The sequence below is a fragment of the Struthio camelus genome, chromosome W (genome assembly GCF_040807025.1).
Source record: "Struthio camelus isolate bStrCam1 chromosome W, bStrCam1.hap1, whole genome shotgun sequence".
Lineage (NCBI taxonomy): Eukaryota > Metazoa > Chordata > Aves > Struthioniformes > Struthionidae > Struthio > Struthio camelus.
In genome coordinates this window covers 36105628-36128631 of record NC_090981.1, presented here as the reverse complement: position 1 = coordinate 36128631, position 23004 = coordinate 36105628, and the positions used below count along the sequence as shown (strand labels likewise).

Here is a 23004-nt window from a genome sequence, read left to right as displayed (position 1 = left end):
GACTTAAGAAATCAACAACGAGTTGTACAAAGTTGAGCAATGGTAATCAAGATGTAGCTGCTGATTTGGAAAGTTTCTACTTCAGAATACCTGCTTCTACCAAGCAGCAATGGAGGCTCTGAGGGAAAGGGTACTTGATCACTATTTCCATCTGCTTCTTTGTTAGTAAACTCCCCTTGCTTTTGCCATTCCCCTTTCCGTATCTGGCAACCTACGCTCCGTTTCCTTTCAGATTTGGAGTCTTTTGCAAATCTTTCATTTTCCTTCTTGCTCTCTCCATGTACCACCACTGTGTAGAATCCCTCATCCTTTGGTGAAAACAACTAGAGAGCTTTGCTCTCTTAAGGATTTATTTGTCTGCAGAAAAGACCTCTCATTCCTTATATGCCTTATAATCTTCTTTTGAAATTTGTTCCAGAAATTGAGGGGAAAAAAGCAAGCTAATCATGGTGATTCATCAGTTATGATAAACATCAGTTTCATAAACCTACTTCTCAACTCCCGCTGGACAATAGGTTGAAATGGCATTGCTGCTCACATGATTTGTGACATTACTGTGGAAATTACTTTGTGGAATCGGTATATGTGCTGGATTCTACAGTAGGATTCTGCTTTTTTCAGGGGAAACATAAGTATACTTCAGAAGATGCTCTAAAATGCAAACTAAAAAAAGTTAGTTATGGATCATGACTCAATTCAGAGTTTGATTTCTTTATTTTTTATTGGAATGTCCAATAAGAATATAATTTTTAGACTTTTAGGATTTTTTAATGCTATTAAAAGTCCTTGATGATTTTCTTTGAGAAATACTTTCTTTTATTTTTAATGGTAGAAAGCTTTATAATAAGATACTCACAAACATTATCCAGGCCTCAGTGTGTAACATTGCTTTAAACTACAACTGGTAGTGCGTATTATTATTTGAAATGGCTTTAGTCAGAACAGACTGACATAATAGTTGATCCATTGATTTGTCCATAATCCTGAAAAGGTATGATACCTAATGCTGGTTGTTATTTCAAAAATATTTAAATGAGTGACTTAATATCCTGGGCCAATAGAATTGAATTCAGTAATATTTGGCTGTGTCAGAGAGGACTGTTTGATCTGTTAAACATTTAGTTTACCAAATTTAGCTGTGAAAAATGACTAGAGTCTCAGCACTATTTGGAGGGGAAAAAAAGCAAAATTAAAGTTTTAACCAGTGATTTTCTGATATACTGAGGTGGGGGGCAAGAGTGGGGAAAGAGTCGTATTTTAAGCCCTGACCTTGCGAAGGCTATTGCTGAACTATAAGCAATGCAGTTGTAATAAGAAACAAATGACAGTATGCTAAATTCCTGGTTTTGTCATGTAAATTTGTATATAAAGTGAGATCAGTATTTAATAAAGTTAAATACTGTGACCTATAATATATTTTTGGATATTTGATCAGATTTTTTTTTTGCATTCTCTGTCTCAATTTATGTTAGTTTTAGTATGTTATATCAAGTTTTAAAAATTAATATTTTAAAAATTTTGTTCATATAAACAGACCAAAAACTAGTTTTGGCAGGTTGTACAAAGTAAATCTTAGTACAAATAATGTAACAAGGAAAAATACACACCAGCTAAATAATTGATGGTATGATTGTGAAACCTCTCTTGTTCCACAGGAGTAATCCTATAGTTTTAGAATGCCCTCTAGTAGAAGTAATAGAATTCAAGTAATTCTAAACTTTGTAATCTTGCCCTCAAGGATCATGTTTTCAGTATTATTTACTAGAAGCGTGTACCGTGGGAAGATATTTGCAAAGTCTGTGGCAAGGTAACAGCTGAAGCTAAAAGGTCAACAAACTCCTCAGTTCAGTATGGATGATGCCTGCATTTGCAGACAGTGTAATTGTCTCAGAGTTTACAAAGGTTACACAACTGTTCACTTTCAAGCTTGAGGGTTTACGTTTTTTGGACTAGTTCTGCCTAATAAAGAACAGAAATACCTTGCAAGTTAATACTGTCAGCTTTTGGAATCCTGCGAATTTTTAATTCCAGTAAATGTTATTCTTTTTAAATTTCTCAGCTTTGCTTCCTATTGTAAGCTTTTTTCAGCACTAGAATAGAAAAATAGGTAGGAATAAAGCATTGATCCTGAAAGTCTGTTATGCTTTGAATTCTTGATAAAAGCCACGGAGATCTTGAAGGACTGTATTCATGGTAATAAAACTTGTGTTTATAGCAGTGTGAAGTTCCACAGCAGTGACGTTCTTGTTGGAAATACTGAAACGTTCTGCAGATAGGTTGCAAAGTGGATCATTGTTTTTATAGGTATGATGGTTGGTCCTGACCTTTTGCACTTATTTTCATTGCCCACCTTTTTCCTCAGCGATGTTCAATATAGCTGGGTGAATATTTTATTACAAAGTAATTAAAATCCTCTGATTTTTGTCATTACACCAGTCTTTGCTTATAAGCATTCCAAGAGACAGTAAGTTTTCTTGACCGTTTAAAATGTAGAGTTATTTGATATGTGATGTCCGTGGTTAGTTCTTGTTCTTTAACATGTCTGACGGCAGTTGATATCAAGTATTCACAGTGCAAAATTAATTCTTGTCCGCACAGAATTTATTATAAGATGAATCAAAGTCTTGAAGTCTTTCTGAAGCTCTGTTAGCTTTAGTGGGCCAAAGGCTAGCTTATTCAGTGTTCATTGCAATATTAAAGCAACCTGACTGCATACATATAACTCTTAGAATCAGTACTGGGCTTCAGGTATATTCTGATTACAAATTTGACATAAACTTTACAGAAATACATTTAAGTATATACATGAAATTTTCCATTTTGGTGTTCATTTCTGACTGAATATTCATTTCCTGTCATAAATAATGAAAACCAGTGCTGTGCAAACACAGCTGAGCTTAAATATTATTGATATGCAGATATGTATTCGTTCTGCCCAATTTATCCAACCTCCATTGAGCAGATTTATTTGATAAGCGTGGCACTAGGAAACATTATTCTAAGCAAAGTGATTTTTTTATGTTAATACATAATAAACAAATAGTTTTTATATTTTGTACAGAAATTAAAAAAAAAAAAATTAGTGACTGTAAGGTAAAGGAAGCTTGCTGAAAGAGCTGATTCCATTAAAGATCAATTCTATAATGTTTCCTAGTCTCTAGGACACCACAGAGCTCTTAGATCTTTTGGTTTGTTCAAAAGTTACTCAGAACTTCGTGAGAGAAATCTCCTCTGTGCAGTGTCCGAGTCCTCAGTTCTGATCAGCACTGCACAATATGAGCCTCTGCATAACATAGCAGCTGTTTCCAATTTCTTCTGCCAGAGCGTCTTAAGAATGCATCTTTCACAGTCTCAACACCTAATGACTTCACTGGAACTTAAACATATATGTTAGTTGGAAATGGAAGCTGCTGTGGCAATGTAGCTATTTTTTTTATGAAAAAAAGTTATTTAGTCCTCCACTTGAAAAAAGTTAATAAACACTGTTTAGAATATCAGAGGTCTGAAAGTCAAGTTAGAGTGGCAGGGACCATGAAATAGACTTTATTAAGTATTTAGAATCAGTTTTAGATGACAATTAACTTTGTTTACAAAATATGAAGGCAATATTTACAAAATATGAAAGCAGTATGTATTACCTGAAGTAGATGAAATATGTTATCTTGCTTAATAGCAGATGGAACCGGTGCGTGTTTATGTCTCATTTCTGAAGCTCACCAGATCATCCCAGTATTTGAAGTATTGAGAAAACTTGACCGGATTGGAAAGGTCAAGAGAGAGTATTTTATATATTTCATGTACATAATTTATTTTTAATTATTCTTTTCTTTTTCTGTAGGGATGCCCTCTGCTTCTATATTAGTTCATTTTCTTTTAATATTACTCATTCATTTCACATCTGGAGAAACAGAAGTGAAGTTCAGTGGACAAACAGAATTTGTAGTTAACGAAACAAGCACAACTGTTATACGTCTTGTAATTGAGAGGACAGGGGAGCCTGCTAACATCACAGCAATTGTGTCGGTAAGAAACTGCCAGTTACTTCTCAGGAAATATAAATGTCTTTCTGAAGTTTTGAATGTTGCTTATTTTTTTACCAAGCAAGTGAAAAGGAAGGTGGGGTTTCACAGGGGCAATACTTTGCTTGAACAAGCAGTGCTCAGTTTCTGTAACTGAGCAAATTCCTGTTGGCTGCGTCAACAGTATCAAGATATCTTCAAGAACAAGTATCTCCTGAAGAAGCCAGGTCCTGCCACGGGGTGGGGGGGGGGGGGGACTCCAAAGTTTATATCCTTGATTTGAGTTAGGATTCAAGCTGTGAGTTCATACTGAAATAAAAACGTGCAATAATTTCTCCCTTTCAAGCTTGCTTTAGCCCTGGCATTTTAATAGAAACTCCACTGTTTGAGTCAGGTGTCCTTATGAATTTTAAAAGGTACATTGTTCAGTTCTTTGGGAGTTGCTATGTTTACATCATTCCCTTTACCTCTTAGCTGTTACTAGCCGTGATCTTGATTCTGCTCCCTTTACTCATTTAAATCCTTTAGGGTGTACTAAGCCATATGTATATGCAGTAAGGTGCTATGTGAGATGAGTAAGAAGAATACAAGAGCGTGTCAAAGATGTACTGGTTATGAATACTTCAGTCTGTAGACAAAGGAAACTATCACGTGTTGCTGCACAATAGTATATTTTCCTGTAACTAAATATGAAAAATGCATGTTTTATAAATTACAAGGAATATAAATTGTTCTGTAGGGATTTCATACTTTATTAGTATTTGAGGAGAAAACCTGGAGAAAATGTGAATGTCCTTCGAAGCTAGTGTTCTTTACTGGTGGTAACTAACACAGTAGCTTAGCTACAGTATTAAGGCTTGAAATGCCAAACGTAGTTTCTAACTTGAATATTTTGGATAGCTCTTCTATGAAGGTGTGTATAGGCTGTCTGACTAAGAGTGTTTTGGTTGGTCTAGTATTAGTTCAGATGCGTAAGAAATACTATTGGCAAAATGTTCAATGATTGCTGACAGCACTCAACCCATCTGACAAATGGTCAATCTCTTTTGATGACTAAATATGGATTTTAAATATTCATATGCCTAAAATCAGACATTGGAAGTGTTTGGCCTTTGTATATTCACAAAAACACCTGTTAAACTTTGCTTTTTTTCTTCATTTCACTTCACTGAAATGTTAATTTCACTGTTGTTAAGCCACAGAAGTTCCTTTGTTCACAGTGGTTCATTTAAACTCTTAGTGCCTGTAAATATGGTAGTTTAAGATTTGGCATCTGTTCAAGTGCTTCTCTCCATTCTTAGCTTCCAGTTGTAGATTTAACCTACAGACTTCACTTTCTTGATACAACTGACTCTATAATCTCTCCTCAAACCACCTTACTTACAGGAGAATTGGTGGGCTTTTCTTTTGTAGACTCAAGTGAAAACAGGGTTTTACATCATAGAATTCATCTTGCCCAACTTCAGCAATCAAAACATTAGACAGGTCTAAGCTGGCACCTAGGCTGCTTCTGCTCACTAGAGTCAGACAGGAAGCAGAAGGCAGGTACATCTTAAGGTAAGCTTAAGATAGGTAACATTCTATGGTATACAGATTTGTGGTAAGAACAGTCTTTTCCATTGAAAGCTGGTCATACGGTATATTACACATAAGGTACTGAGTTGTGAGGAAGTAAGTTATCACTGGTTCTGAGTAAAGTGTTTTTTTCTGGTTACTCAGCTTGGATACAAGAAGCTGTTACATATACCTTCTGTCCAGAAATGCATTGGATGGCAGCAGGTGAATTTGGGAGAAGAATTATGTGCAAAGAAGAATGTATGAAATCTGTGCAATCAGTTCAGAATAATATTATAGGAGATAGTGGAGGAGGAAAGAGATGATATTCAATTGTGTATTTATCGTAGATTTATGGAGAAAACACAGGAGACTTCTTTGACACGTACGCAGCAGCATATATACCCGATACAGAAACAAACCGAACTGTGTATATATCTGTCTGTGATGATGATCTTCCAGAGGCTGATGAGACATTCATATTTTACCTGACACTACTAGTAAGTCTCAGTTTTTTAATTTATCTTTTTCCCCAGAAAGCACTGGCTAAGCTGACATGAATGGTGTTCCATAGATTTCAGAGTAGTTGTGCTTCTTCTAAGTGGTGAATCTCTCTGGATGGGTAAGAACTAATTTTGGAGGTTAGCCACGACAGTATTTACTGCTCTTAAAAAGGTTTTGCCCTCCTGGGGGTGTATCTGCATGATGTTGCTGTGCAGTATAGACATAATCTGAAACTTCAGCAAGCAGTGCATTCAGCCATGGACCTTTGAAGGTGTTCTCCTAGAATGAAGAGGTAGGCTGTGAAGAGGCTGTTAGCCTTTTCTATTTTCCTATTTAGACCGTACCTCAAAGAGAGGAGGGAAGTAGCAAAGGAAACAGGATAATTTCCAGTCCTCCAGAAGCAGAGGGTAAACAAGGCCTCCCTAGAAAAAACAAAACAAAACAGATTTCAACAACATCTTGTTAAATCTCTGCATATTGTTATATCTTACAAGAGTGATGCTCTTAGAGCATGAATATCCCCTCTTTTCTTGGGGCGGGGGAGGAGGTAACAGTACGTGGCTTTGACATTTGAATTCAGCTCAGAAAAAAGAATCTTGTTTTTTACTGCCAATTTTTACAGATCTCAGGAGATGTTGGCAGTAAATGTAAATATGCATATTTTTCCTTCGTCCGTCCTTTGATTTATAAATGCAGCAGCTCATTTTTACACACTGGAAACAATTTCTTTCATATTTCTGTTCATATAATGATTAGCTTCAAAGTTGCCATTTGTATACAATATTAGGAAAAAACAACAACTTTTGAGTTCCTGGCAGTACTACATGCTTCATACCTAGTTCCTTATTACTATGGTGTCATTAATAGACTGTCAAACAATGATTACTGATTTACCAAGTTTATTTCAAGCAATTTGTTGTTGACTCTGTAGAACATATTTTCCCCACTGAGTAAGAATTATTTTGGTGCATTCTATTGCTCTAAATAATTTTCATTATAATAGGTAATAAAAAGACATACAATTTATGTTGTAATAATATTTACCTGGTCAGTGACACCAAATTGTATTTTCTGTTTTTTGCCCATCACCATATTAAATATCTTATTTTGTTTTGTTAATTTTAGAAACCATCTGCAAGAATAAAGCTTGGCTCACCCAAATCTGTCACTGTAACAATATTGTCAAATGACAATGCCTTTGGAATAATTTCTTTTAACACGGTATGTTTTTTTTATCTGGTATATGTGAACATTTTAGAGAGCATTTTCGAATTATTTATTCAACTGAGTCCCTTAACTGTGATTCTGATTTACATCTTTGAAAACATCTCTGGAGGTAATTCATACATATGTATCTAATTCACACAAATACACAGCTTTAATAGTACTGTATGCATTTAGCTGTTGAGACATAGCCTGAGCACCTCACACTCGGTGCAGTTCTATGCTGCTAATGTTAAAGGTAAAATTTCTTTAAGGTTGCTTCACTCTCACTGCCCATCATCTATGAGTCAAAATCTAAATATAGTAGTGAAGAAACTTAAGAAGAATACCAGAGGAAAATTAAAAGTAAACATGTGTTTTTGAAAATCTTGAAAATGTATATATTTTCCATTCTGTAATGAGCATTTTTACAGTTAACTCTCAATGTGAAGGAAACACCCTAATGATATATTCAACTAATGCTGGGGATGACTCTAGTATAGTGAAGTAAAATTGCAATAATACAGAGACGGTGTTATTAGAGGAGTTATGCTATATTGCCAGCATTATGACAAGGTAATCTTTGTATAGGACTTCACTGAAAAAGCACAATAGCATTAGAAGTTTTCAGAACCACTGTACTAAGCCGTACTGCTCCCTGAATTACTTAAATTCTTTAAGGTCTTTTACCTACCATATTTTGAAAAAGCAACCAATAGCATGACCTAATTGATTATCCTGTGATATCCTGTATATAGTGACTATGTTCATTTAGAGGAAAAAAACCCTGTTTGCATAACTTATAGTGAATTTTTTTTTTATTTGAAATCTTTCAAGCTTTTTATTAGCTGAACTAATTGGTTGCTAGGTAATGTATGCCATCAGTGGACCGCTTTGCAGATTGGATTAACTTGTCTGTGGGAGTTTGGTATTTCTATGGTAACAGTTTCTTCATTCTGCTGTGATGTTTGATCTCAGTCTGATTGCCTGTCTGTTTTCTTCCTCATTAGTCTGCCTTAATCACAGTGAATGAGCCCAGAGGTAGAAATGAATCTGTGCCTCTCACCCTAATTAGGGAGAGAGGAACCTATGGGACGGTCATCGTGACTTTTGAGGTGAGTTTATCAAAAGGGCTTCATACCTTATCCTCTTGGATGAAACTGGGAGGCTGTAATCATACCTTAAGAAAGTATATATAAAGTGGAGGAAGGGCAAAATACCAATATCCACATTTGTTAAATCTATTCCATAAAATGGAAGCATTTCTTGTCACATGGAAAAGATTATAGTCATCTGATAGTTTAAATGGAGGAAAAATTAAGAGATACTAGAGAAAACTGAATATCCTCTGTAGTTTTAAAAGATACTTGAAGAGACATTAATTTGCATCACTGGAAAACGAACAAAGCATGCTAAGTATGTAAGAAATGTCTTAAAAGAAAATTTCTTCAAAATCTCTATATATTTTTTACAAAGAAACATCAGAGTGGATCTTTAATGTTGTCCCATCTTTGAACATTTAAGTATGTGAGCTCAGCATTTAGTGAAATTTTGTCCCTATAAGACACTGCAGGTTGAGCCCCCAAAATCTGAAGCTTTCAGAATAATTAGTTTGAATATTTAGGTTGTTGTTTACCTGCTTGCTTTGATCATTATAAAGATATTGCATTATTGCTATTATTGCTTTCTTTTTCTTCTCTGTCTGAAATTCTACTACATGCTTTAGAATTATGTGTAAAGCAAAGGTTCTTTAATATTGGAATTTCTTGATCTGTTCTGTAGTCTTACAGGTCGTCAAGGGTTTGATCTAGGCCAATCAAAATCTGAAAAGCTTTGTATTGGATTTTATTTTCATACTAAATATAGTATGTAAAGTGCATAACGTAGTTCTCTGTGCAGACCTCTATTGCAGATCTGTTTCTTTTAAGGTTCAATAAATTTTGCTATCTGCAGAATTAACCGAGTTCATTTCACAGCATGGTTTATATACATAAGTTGAAATACAATTTACAGTTTTTCATATTAAAAAATCTACATTGCCTCTAAAAGGCTGCTCAGTGTTTTAGGTTTCACTGCTAAATGTAACAAATTAATGTTTGCATATCAGTAATGTTTAAGCTCAGCTGTGTTTGCACAGCACTGGTGTTCATTATTTATGAATGTCACAGTCAAGATAAAAAAAAGACACAAAACCAATTGCTGTTATTATTTTGTCTTAGAACTTATTATGTAATGCTTGTGATTTAAACTAAATTATAGTGAACATCCTTTCAGTAATGTGAAAGAATCAGTTATGCATCAGTTGATACCAAAGAGTCCTCCTAGGCCTATAGGGAAGTAAATTTCTTCCTCTTATTCTGACTATACCTACTTCCTTCTGAGAGGTTATTCTGACTTATTCCATTTGCCAAAAAAGGCAGATTTGTGAGATAGGAGATGACCGAATGGACAGTCAGTTGCTGTGCGTGTCATGCACTGTATGTTGATTATTATACAAGATTTGTACTAGTTTGCATTGTCATTTTGTATATATCTCATCATAAAAATCTGTTCTTTGTAGATAGAGGATGGTCCAAACCCAGCTGAAGAAGACTTAAGTCCAGCTAGGGGAAACATTACGTTTGCCCCTGGTAGATCAATGCTGATTTATAATTTAACAGTGCTGGATGATCAGGTAAGAGCGAATTGACTTGACTTTAGGTTTGGGTATGTAGAAGGTTAACTTCTGTTCTATTGGGGGTTGGAGTAATAGGTTACCAAAATGCTTGCTTTAGGTAAAGTTAAGAAGTGATTCTACTTAGTAAAGTGATGTTAGATTTTTGGCAGTACGGACTATCATTTTTACTCTTTATAATGCTATCTCTGTAATTCTCATCAGTGAATTTTTTTAGTGTCTGAACGTATCCTGGCATCTCTGACTGCCCCTGTTAGGTGTTGCTGCAGAAATCCTATAAATAAACAGGAAAGCATTGTACTTTTTTTCAAGATGGAATACTGAGGTACTAGGTGTCTGGCCAAGGGTGATGTTCTTTAACAAGGTATTGATTCCAATGTATTTCTTTATCTATTAGACTGTCCTTTCTGTATTTCACTTTTTTATATTTCTTTTTAAATATGTTCTGCTTTTTTCTAATTGCCCACCTTGCAAATTCACGCTATGTTTGCATAGTTAACTCAGGTTCTTTTTTTATCTTTACTAATTTTTTGGAAAATGGGAACCTGAGTCATTGCTTACATGGTACATTCCTGATTACATCCTCAGTGGCATCTGGGTAGCTCCTCTGCCTTCAGCTAACAATGCCAAAGAATCCAGTTTATGCATTTTTAGCTTGATTGCTCCTCATAAGTGTGAAGAACAGACATATTATATTTGCCACTAAACAAAGAATATTACACATTGAATGTTTACAAGGACAAAATGTATCGAGAAGGAGGTATCCATTTTTATATACACATTTTCCAAGGTAGAAGCATATTAAAAAAATTCCTCCAAAAAGTGAAAAAAAATACCCAAAACAAGCAGTCTTGTGAAGAGCATGAACACTAAGTGATAATTAGAACAGTTCAGTTCTTGAATTGACCATTTTAAAAAGTTCATATGTTTGAAATTTTCTTCTTATTGCATAATAAAGAAAACATTCTCTGTTTTTCGGGTTGTGATTTTCTCTTTTCTTACCCACACTTTTGTATTTTTTTTCCATTATAAAATGAGGGTGGGGAGAAATAGAGGCACCTAAATGAGCAACTACGGTACAGAACAATTTAATGCAGAAACTCACAAGAAAATGAATAGTGGAAGGGTAGCTTTCTCAGAAGCGATCGTCCTTTAGGCAATTTTTTTTTGCATTTTTCTGATAGCTTTTTAAAAAAAGTGTTTTTCCACATCTCTAATGATATCTGTAGTCTAAAGAGACTGTGCCAGCCTGGTGTGTCTGAACTGTAGAAATATATCTTTTAGATAAGTTGTAATGTTTCTGTGTCTTATGCACAAAAAAGAATTGTTAAGCTCTTTGGATGGATGTGATTTTTTTTTTTCCTTTGGAAGATACTTTCAAAGTTCTGTTACTCAAAATTTGGTGTGCAGAGGTGTGGCTGGTCCTCTCAGTGAAAGCAAATGTTGCATAGGTGTATGTGAAAGATGGATGATGATCATGGTGGAGTTCACAAGAATCCAGTGTTATTCTCAGAACTTAGAGCTTTTAGGAACAGAAGGGAGAAAAACCAAAGAGATGAGCTGTTTTTCCTACGGAAATTAGGAGGCTGCAGATCTGATCTCCCCAGCACTACTTTTATGGTCATTTATTGTATATGTTTCTTTTATTAGTGAGGAATAATGGAAACTTTGTTTAAGAGAAAATGAAAGAGGCAAGGCAACATTGAGAATCCTTTATACTAAAGTCTTTGAAGTTTCACTGGTGTTTTTACTGGTCAATCACGATGCAGTTAAGAGCTCCAGGATACCCCATTTATACATGATACTGTAGATTACAGCTAAAATTTTACATGCATTTTGACTGTTTCTTAAAGGGAAGAAAGTATATTAATGGACTAAAACAAACATAAGCTAGCATCTGTTCTAGTAAGATAAAATAACTATTGTATCTCAGTATAGGAGAGATGATTTAGAGCTTCCAGATCTCAGATTGAAAAACAGCTGCATCAGTCAACAACATTATGCATGTTTAAGTGCCACAGGCTAAACAAGGGATAGAATTGGCATGAGCTATAGAGAGCTGCATGCTCGCTCTCTTAGCCCTAAAAAAGGCTCTGAGGGTGGCCAATTAGCAAATGAGTGAGAAAGAGAAGAAATATTGGACAGCAGGAAATTCAGAACTTTTTTAGTTCAGTAAACAAAAATGCGTAAAAAGGATTTGTCACCTTTATAACAGGATATTACCATTAGCAATGAAAAAGTAATTTTGTCCTGGAATTTGTCAGAAGCATATAATACTAGTTTTTTGAGAGTATGCAGTGAGAGTCAGAGGCAAAGATCATTCACAGTTTTGAAAGATTTGCATTCACCTATATACATATTAATAATGGAAAAAGTTAAATAATTAGCAGTTAAATGAATTTAACAAATCAAGATATGGAAAATAAAATGTAGTAATGCAGAGCAAAACCATTGTCCTTAAGTTCTTTAATTTTGGGCTCACAAGGCATTCTGTATTATCTGCTGCATCAGTTATTAGAGAAGAAATAGGTGAAACAAAAGCATAGCTTAAACAATTGCCTTGCTGAAAAAATATCAGAATATAATAAATAACTAAGCAGCAGAAAATGCATTCTCAGATCTGTATTTGAAATTCTGTCTGGGGATGTGGGTGTGCCTGAAAGTAGGGAGTGTACGTTTTACATTTTCCAGTCATACGGGAATAGAAGAGTCAAGGCAGATTGTGCTCACATGTTGTTCCCGTATTCTTTCAGGCATGCATAGAGGTAAATCAGTGCTAACATCAGCTAATAAAGGTGTAAATCTAAATAACTGGGAGGAAAACTGGTTTCCAAATAGAGGTGGTCTCAGATAGCAGCAGCTGGATCTCCTCATAGTTTTGAGCTGGAAAGAGCTTGATTACTTTCTGATTCCTGCCTAGTTTGTGTATTGTTTTTGTTTGGCCTTTCCCCCTTTTTCATACTGGTAGAGCACAGGTTATTTTAGAGAATGGAAGCATTCAGTTTTGAGAAGGGATTTTCATCCAAAGTTACAAGCTCATAAGCTTTTTTCCTGTTTGTTTTAATATTGAGATAATTTGTCAAGTTTGTGTATTTCCCTTTTCTGCAAAATATATAAAGCATATTGCTCAGTTAGACTGTTCTGCGTGTACTTGAAATGAGACTTATAATATTATTTTTCCAGATACCTGAAAATGATGAATTGTTTGTTGTTCATCTGAGAAATGTGGAGGGAGGGGCTGAAATCAACACCACAAAAAATTCTGTTCAGATTAATATTAAGAAAAATGACAGCCCTGTGCGATTTGTTCAGAGTGCTTATATGGTGCCTGAGGAAGTTGATGTGCTAACTATTCAAGTGGTTCGTGGTAAGGATGACAGCGGAACGTTAATTGGACCTGATGAATATGAAGTCTCTGTCGGTTACACCATCATAACTGGGAATTCATCAACGCACGCTCAGCTTAATTTAGATTTCCTAGATCTACAGCCAAATACGACTGTCGTTTTCCCATCTCTAGTTCGTGAAACTTATATGAAATTTAAGATCCTTGATGATGCCATACCAGAAATTGCTGAGACCTTTCAGATTATGCTGCTTAAGGACACATTACAGGGAGATGCTGTTTTAGTTAATCCATCTGTTGTTCATGTTACCATCAAACCAAATGATAAACCCTATGGAGTGCTATCAATCAACAGTATCCTGTTTGCTCAGGCTGTTATCATTGATGAAGACCAAATTTCAAGGTACTATAGATCTTCAGACAGTGACTAGTCATTTTAATGGATTTATAAAACCAGTGGTTTGGGTGTTCCTTTGAGGAAAGTAGAAAGTTTGGCATTGTTAAGCATCCTTAGGATTTCATTAATAATTATAAAATTGCTACTGAAAATTTGAAGTAGAAATTGCTCAGACTGTAACTATTATGTACTGTGTCTATAAAGATTTCAAGGGAATAGGAATAATATGTCTTGTTATACAGGAACTATTTTAGTATATATGAACTTTATATATGATCTGTAAATATTTAATTACACTATCAGAATATGGACGTGTTCTTAATCTAAATGCCAGATCAGTGAAGCCATAATGTTGCTACTCGCTAGTACATGCAACTGGGAAATAGCGTTCAGGTGTCCTTTCCTGATAAATTTTTTGCATATGCTATGTATAAAATCAGGTTTTAGTATTTAAAAAAAAAAAAAAAAGCTATTTAGTATCTCCTAAGAAATATTGAATAACCTTAACTTCCAAATAAGTTAAATAATGAGTTAAATATTTTGTAGTATTACAGAGATTAAAAAAAATTAAAGCTCTGTACAAGTGCTTACAAATAGGACTGATTACCCAATGCTGACAATCTCAATAAGTGTCCATCGCTAGCCACTGATACTAGTTCATCCCCAGAGAAACAGGTGTGTATCAAACTGTCATATTATAAGCAATTTCAGAAGGAGCTATTCTGGTATGTAGAGCCTAATGCTTCAGAACTCATCTTTTGTTATTATAGACCATACAGACATGAATCTTGTTTTCTAAATTTTCGTAAGGCCTGTTTCCCGACCTTTTTCTTGTAGTCATATGCTTGTCGTATGCAGGAAACTCGACATTTTCAATTGTATGAATATTGATAACTTAATGTTTCAGTACAGAATTTCATTCTGAATTATTATTTAGATGTTCATGCCTGAGAACTATATTTGATATAAATTGGTGTAGAAAGTTAGGAAAGAAAGCTTTCTGAAATTCAACGTGTGTTTCCCTAGACAAATGTAAACATGCCGAGGCTCCACTTCTCAATATATTTCTTACTGTGAAGAAAATAACTAAGTTTTTACAAATATCTTTGGGTACGTTACAGAGAGGTTGTGAATAAGCACTCTGTAAGCAGAGTCTACACGTATGTTATGATTGCACAGACTTTAAGCCCTTACTCAAATGTCGCTTGCAACAGTTAAGCTAATTGGTTGGACGAGATGATCTCCAGAGGTCCCTTCCAACCTAAACGATTCTGTGATTCTGTAATTCCACTGAAGTCAATGTAATGGATAGGGGAATGGATAATTAAGTAAATCAAAATTAATTGTATATTGTGGATTTTTATTTTCATTCAAAACCATAGATTTGAAGGGATCACAATTGTAAGAAATGGTGGAACACATGGAAATGTTTCTGTTACCTGGATTATAACCCGTAATAGTAGTGATCCCTCACCTGTGACTGCAGACCTCATTCCAGAGTCTGGGGAGTTATGTTTTGATCAAGGACAGATGCTAGTAGCAATTCCTCTGCACATTATTAACGATGATGTACCAGAAGAGGCAGAGCCCTATCTTCTGAAACTTTTAGCCCATACAATACGTGGAGGTGCAGAAGTCAGCGATCCATTTGAGGTAAGTCTGCTTTTAGGATTTCTTTCAGAGAAGGGAGTAGGCAATAATTAGGGATTTTTCCAGTTTTGATAACATTAGTTAGACTGGCTGAAGGGTTTGTGCTTAAATATAAACCAAAGAAGCTAATCCTTAGTTCATTCTTGGCACGTAAAGCCATATTCAAAGTATTCATCTTAATTTAGTATGCGAAGGCAGACCTTTTAATGTAGCAATGGAAGTAGCATCCAACTATGATTATTTTCCATCATACATAAATAACACTGCATAAATACTGTCTTTCAATGAGGCTTGCTAAGAGACGGCTTGGTGCCGATCTCCCAAGAAAGCTATGTTTGCTGCTCCTTTGCTGTCTTAATGATTATTGGAATGTTTTACACAGAAAAGAACAGCTCGAAGAGGATAGGTTGGTGATTAAGACTAACCTCTGAACTGCTAAATAAAAAGTGACTAGCATTGCTAGCAGTTATGTGACTCAAGTCCCTACTTTGCTTTTCTTACAAATGATTGGAATGAAATTGGTGTGTAAAAATTCATTTTATTCAATCTGAAACATTTTTTAATTGTTCACTTTGGCTGCTGAACAAAGAAAATCGGTTATTCAGAGCTCGTTCTGGCACATTGATGAAGTATAGTGGGAAAGCTGCCACTGTCCGTGTTGTGCTGCTTGCGTACAATGAACTCTTTGGGGCTGTCAATCTAACTTCTTTCTTGAGTACTAATTCACTAAGGAGAAAAAGGTATGATGGCAATCGGGGCGATATCTGATGAAAGCATGGAAAGTGTGATATATAGTTACTCTACCAGATAAATGATACTGGTTTTTATTTTTGCAGCTTTTGTTTTACATTCAGGACAGTGATGATGTTTATGGCCTAATAAAATTTTATCCTATGGAGAATCAGAAGATTGAAAGTAATCCAATGGGACGCTTCTTATCCTTGAGTTTTGCGAGGGAGGGAGGAACAGTTGGAGATGTGCAGTTGGTTTATACTGCACTGTACATTCCGGCTGGAGCTTTGGATCCTGAGAGAGCAAAAAACGGCATTCTAAATATGTCTAGAAAAAGTGTTCTCATATTTCCAGAAGGAAAAGCCCAAGATACCTTAAATATACCAATAAGAAATGATGCGTTTCTTCAAAACGGTGCTCATTTCCTCATTCAGGTATTTCAGTTTTGTTGTTTGTTTTTTTTTAACCCCTTTAACTCCATATCTGTGAGTGTAAGTAAAATGACCAATCCTGTAAATAAACTTAGAACTGTAGCTAAGAAACTTGTTTCTGTTTTAAAGAGACGGCTTCCATAAATATGCTATAAAGAGTTCTATTCCAAATCATTATTTAATAATGGCACAAACTTTTAAAATAAACTGTTATAACAGGATTCGGGTGTGAATCACAAAATTCAACAAAACAAGATCAATGTTGCAAAAGTTAGTTACTTCTTGAGGTATGTTTATCTGTCTACCCTTTGGCTTTGAATTTAATCAAATTAAAGTTTCTAAAATTAATTCACAGGATGACAAGTCTGACAATGACAAGCAGGGAAATATAAATTAAAAATAATGAAACATGAACCATATTTCATGTATGTGTTAATTTGGCCAGATAACTTGAAAAGCATATTTTCCATTTTAGTTTGTATAATTTTCGTTGCTGCTCTTTTAGGTTTTTTTCTCCCTTTTTCCATCTGAATTTTAAAGAGGGGAACTTCTGCCATCGTTAATTAAAATTGGCTGAAAAATTTCACTAAAACTTTTTTTGGGCAGAAAATGAGTTTTCAGAAAAAATATTTAAAGAAAAAAATTTCACTTTCCCATTAAGACTTTAATTTTCAGTGGGGGAAAACCAAATTCACTTAATTCTTAGAAAATTGTTCAGAAATACTGCTGTGGAACATCCTGAGCATTGTAGCTGGTATTTATTAGGCTCATTTTTTCATCTGCAGTCAAGACTCCCCCATAGACTGTACTTCCTCTGATTAACTTATGCCACTGTGGTGATCAGGGGATGAAGAGCCCAGAGAGTAAATTTAATACACAGAGCACTTTGGAGCATCCAAAGTGCAAAAGCATTTCTTAGTTCCTTTTTATTGTTTCATTTTAAGTCAGACTTCTTTAGAGTTTTCAAATGAAAGATGTTGATGGCAAATTTCAAATCCAAATATTTAACATTATTTTATTTAATTTTTTTACTTATGCCTTGCCAAAATGTTTCACTTGCTTCTGGGAAGCTTTAAGAGATTCCCCCCCCCCCCCCCCCCGCTCTTCTTTTAAAAGAGGGAGGGTGGATGAAGAGATTTTCACCAGAACTGTTGTTGTTATACTTGTGCAATTTTTTGCATTTAAGCTTAGATAGGGATTTGCCTTCCAGAGTATTAGAACAGATTGGTGCGTTCTATATCTGCAAGAGATCGGAAAGACCTAGAAGAGAATTAAAATATCTAATTCCAAGCACACTAATGTTATTTAAATCATATCATTTAAAAGTGTAGGATTTGAAAAAGAACACACATTAAGTATTTCGGGATGTGTCATGTTCTACTATTTCGTGCACCTTGTCAAGCTTTTCAAACTGTAGATTCCAGCATTTTTTCCTGTACTTTCTCCATGAACCGTGAAGATGTTTGTGTTCAAATAAACAAAATCAGAGGGGCTTTCCCTTGCAAACAATTAATTTAGATATTCCTATAAAAGAAGGACCTGTTTGTCACTGTGACAATCCTTATACACTGTGAATAAGTGATAAGGTCAGGAAACATGTTTAGAATGAGAAAATGACAGAGCTTGTGCTAAGCGCAGTAACGGATCAACTCAAGATTTGGGGCAGGAGAAGAGGAGGAAATGAAGCTTAAATACAACTGAAGAACTGGAGAAGTGAGATTAACATTCTTCAGTGACATCCTCAATTAAATAACCTACTGTAGTCTGAGTTGCAGTTTTTGGAGTTTGGACAGGAAGACTAACAGTGAAAATTAATGTAACAAACTGTTCATTATTATTATTTAATTCACAGTGCCTTTTTTCCTCATGAACTGTTCTGCTTTAAAAGGTATTAAAGGAAGCAGTGAAAAAATTTTGCTTGGCTTTTAATTAATCTGTACTTTTACTCCAGAGTTACTATCCAGGACCAGAAACATACACTGGACAATGTATTCAGATTTATAGTATATAGCAACTTTACTGGGCTGCACAAGCACACAGTGATCCACCTGCATGCTGTTAATTGCACAGTCAGGGTCTGCTTTAAAATATAGCTTATAAAACAGGTAAAACAATATTCCACAAAGTCCTCCCACTTGTTTCTCCTTCAGACTCTCAAAAACTAGCTGCTATGGCTGAGAATCATTTACTAAATGCAATATTTGTAAAACATTTCCATCTACCATCACATGAAATGTACATGAATATTTTTGTGTTACTCAAGCAATTGTGGCACAAAATATGGTACAGCACATCTGTAGTTTGGTGTTAAGAGTTGAAGGACTTTAAAAATCGTGAATGGAAGTGATAATCCATGATTTCTGTATGGATCTAAATAAGGCCATTTTTTCGAATAAAATTTTACTCTATGATATTTGATAAGCCCAAGAAAAAATACTTGTGTAGGAGTTAAAAGGTGAACGTCACTGAGGGTTTCATGCCCCACTGAAGCATTTTCAGAAGTGTATGCAAATCAGTTATGGAAAAATTTGCTGTAGTGATGTTTGTAAACAGAATCTCACAGTATAAATAATATTTGAAAAACATATTTAAACAGACAAGTCCTGCTTTCCCTAGTATATCAATACTGCTGCTAGATCTAGTAATACTGCTCAGGTAAAGGAAAGGAGATTTTTTTTTTTTTTATTTTCACTTAGTATCATTAAACCTTCAGAAATACAAGAACACAAGAAGAGAAGACAGTTCTGAAATACGGTACTGAATTTCAATTCTGGATGAAATTCTAATGTATTAATAATTATAGATGGACAGGAAAAGGAAAGAAGCCTGGATCATTCTTTAGCTATGGGTTTCTCAGTAGGTAGCCATGAATTAGTGTGGTTCTAGTGCCTTCAGTAAATTGTTATCAATGTATGGCAAAAAATGAAATTAGAACAACAGCCTAAGCTACTCATCAAATCAATATTGTTCACAAGTCTAGAAATGAGGCTGATCTGGAAGGTGTATGTATTCGGGCTTCCCCTCTGGCTGAATGTCTGTTTAATTATTTACACTAACATGATTTGTCTGCGAGGTGTATTGTTCTTCTGGCAAGCCCAGCAATATCCTTTTCAGTTTGCTTGACACATTTACTTTTAGATTTTTATAACAGCAACAAGGCTAATATGATAAAAAAAAAATTTCTGGACACATTTTGCTTGTTGCATATGAAAATTACTCTGAAATGTCAGAAATGCTCCCACTTGATACCAAGGCATCTTGTTTCTCAGTTTTCTGTTACTTTTTCTTACAGTTGGAAAGAGTTGAGCTGGTGAATAGAATTCCTCTGGTTCCACCAGTGAGTCCTAGATTGGGTGAGATTCGAAATATTTCTCTGAGGATTACTCCAGATATCGCAAATGGAGAAATTGGCTTTACTAGCAATCTTCCAATTATTCTTTCTGAGCCAGAAGATTCCCCTGCTACAGAGGTAAGCAAGCCGTTTTATGTTGTCCCTTTTCATGGAAAATTTATTTGAGGAGAGCAAAGTTGGCTATATTCGTTGTAGCATTTGAAAGGTAGATTGAAGAAAATCCTCCCTCTACGTTTATGCTTGATCCCGAACATTCACTTGCTTTAAAAAAATCTAAGCAGAAAAGTACTTATAAAAATAAATACTGAAATAGTCTGTTGGTAATTATCAGAAAAGTAAGGTTGGCCTTTGGTATCCATGCAAGCATCTGAAACACGTTAGCCATTGATACTCACACAAGTAAGTATACTGTAGACAATTTTGATCTCTCTCACCAACTCAGAAGGTAGTCATGTAAAGCAGGACTGACATCATAAAGTTAATGGAAGTGGCTGTTGAGTCTTATAGTTGACTAGTTTGCACTTGAACAAATAATTGGCTATCTGGGCACATTTTCAACAAATTTGCTTTCAGCATTTTCTAAAGCATTGCAATCCATCTGAGTGATATAGTCCCAGCAGGAGAAACTTTTTTAAATGTATTTTTTCCTATATTTTTGTTTTTTCCCTAGTTGTCTTTACTGAAATCTTGACACAGATCCTGATTCAGATAACTTTTTTTCCCCATTTTCAAATTAAAACTGCTAATAACCTTAAACAGATTACATGATGAGACAGTACTATAGTGACTAAAGGAAAATTATGGTAATTAGATTTTAAATATATTTTATTTCTTGAAGAAGTAAGCACTGGTTAAATCAGTCACACAAAGGTTACCATATTTATGATTGCTTAGTGATTTGTCATATGAATAAGCTGTAAAACGTTTGTTTTCTTTCTCCATTGTCTAAATGTGTAACTTTGATAAATGATGAACAAGGTTCAGTATATACGTTCATTGAGATAACATCATTGATTTCATAGGTTCTATACCTGATACACATAGGGATGAGTTTAAAAAAAGCTGAACATTTTGAGGTAAATTTTAATTTGCAAGGCAGTAGTTGTTCACAAATTGTGACAGATTCATGTGTTTTGTAGGTTTCCATTGTCTTGCACAGAGATGGGACTGATGGTCAAGCGACTGTGTTCTGGAGTTTGAAACCCTCTGGTCTTAATCAAAAAGCAGTAACGCATGATGATATAAGTCCTTTTAATGGCTCTGTTGCGTTCTTACCTGGACAAAGTGATACTGCAATCAACGTTACTATTAAAGCTGATGATACACCTGAAATGAATGAAACTGTTTTATTGACTTTGGACAGGTATTGTACATAGTCTATATTTATATGGATCAATTGTAGTAATTTATGTGTAAGGCACTGCATGCATTGTGTTGATAAATGCTTTAAGGAATGTTAGGCCCATGTTTGAGGCTATGTAATAATAAATGTAAGAAACTGTGATATTTATTAGCTAATGACTTATTCCTCTTTTTATTTTGATGAAAATACTGCATGTATGCTATTAGACAGTTCTGTATTTCAGCTTTTATCATTTTAGTTCTTGATTTTAACAATTTTTTTACAGAAATAGAATGCTTAGTGAGATAATGGGGAAAAGTATACTCGGTGAAAAGTAGAAAGCAGTACAGAACTGTTTCCCTTTTGAAAAAAGGGTTTATATCTAGGTTGTTGTTGAGGAATTAGATCAGCTTTTTAGTTGTTTGCGCTGTGTGTCCAGTATTGCTCGTTCTTGATAATTAGATACTTCCATCATAACTCTTAGCTTCAGAGAAAGTAATAGTGTTTCTGAAGCTCAGTGTTCTAGTCTCCCTTCTGCATTGGATCAGGATCATAGGATAATCCAGGTTGGAATGAACCTCAGGAGATCCTATTTGCATTTGAACACTACTCATAATGCTTTAATTAGTGTATACCCAGGAGCGTACTCCCTCTTGGAATTACCCTACAACAACAGAATCTTGGCTGTATCTTCTGTCCTGCTTCCAACAACCCAGTTATGTTTATAGCTTAGAAATACCACCAGACTTGCTCTTCTACCTTCTGTTAGTCTAAGGAACGTTTTTGCATTTTTGCTGAAAACATACTGATATTTGTTTCTAGGGATCTGACAGCAGCATCATCCACATATGACACCCAGAACTTCCATAGTTCCATATACCTTATGCAAGAAATGTAAAGTGGGAACTTCAACAGCAGACACTCGTGGCAATTGCACACTACCAAATAGTAGGCAACCAGCTCTGCAAGCTTTTGCCGATTATTGGAAGATTCTGGTTTAGAAAGCCTTTTTTTTTAATGTTATTCTGCTGCAAAAGAAAGATGCTTTTCTATTGCAGTGTCAGCCTGCTTCAGTAAAAGCTGGCTGGAAGGTACACTTAGTGCAGAATGTGTTATTTCGCTACTCCATTACCTTGAAAAAGCAAACCTGTTCAAGACAAAAAGAAATGGATACTATGGCAAGGAGTTGTCTACCTTTCTTTCTGCAGATGAAGCTGTTTGGTCTCAAGGAATTCCTTAGAGTTTCTGGAATAAGGGGGGAAACTAAGATTAGAAATGATTAAAATTGTGAAAAAATTATTTGAGGTGGCCAAAAATGCAAAGGGAAGGGAAGGAAACAAATAATGGAGCTAGGAGAAGAGGCCAGCATACAAGGGCAACTTTTTCAATTCTGACAGCAGTGCAGATGTGTGAAATTACAGCCTTCTGCCATTTATTCTGGTCAGAGACCCTAGGCTGTGCCTTAGAAATGGTGGCCTCAATAAGGATTGAACTGGCAACTGGACAAATACGATCACTGTTCTGCTTTGACTATGTATGGTGGGGGTAGCAGGTTCTGCTGATCAAGAAGTGGCTGGTGAAAAGCGTGCCAGCAGTTAGCAGCTTTCCCACACTTGGCAAGGTCAGAGAATGAAGTAAGGAACAGGTGGTCTGGCCTAGAAAAAGAAGTCAACGAGGAAGAGAGAAAATTTAAACTTTTCTCTAGACTTGGCTGGTATCCCTCAAGCCTGTGGGTAAAATCTGGCAACTTTGACACTAGCAGAAGCCAAGAATGAAATGACTGCAGAGATCATCTTTTTA

General features: G+C 35.2%; 1 protein-coding gene across 1 annotated transcript in view; it reads left to right on the top strand.

The window, feature by feature from the left end:
• Positions 1-23004, top strand: part of LOC104150173 (adhesion G-protein coupled receptor V1) — a 273763-nt gene that overhangs the window by 7456 nt on the left and 243303 nt on the right. Inside the window, exons 2-11 of the mRNA XM_068926389.1 lie at positions 3839-4023; positions 5924-6073; positions 7203-7298; positions 8291-8395; positions 9841-9954; positions 13138-13703; positions 15080-15350; positions 16184-16513; positions 19803-19979; positions 21002-21225. Of these exons, the coding sequence (XP_068782490.1) occupies positions 3839-4023; positions 5924-6073; positions 7203-7298; positions 8291-8395; positions 9841-9954; positions 13138-13703; positions 15080-15350; positions 16184-16513; positions 19803-19979; positions 21002-21225 (2218 nt within the window). The remainder of the gene's footprint in view (positions 1-3838; positions 4024-5923; positions 6074-7202; positions 7299-8290; positions 8396-9840; positions 9955-13137; positions 13704-15079; positions 15351-16183; positions 16514-19802; positions 19980-21001; positions 21226-23004) is intronic.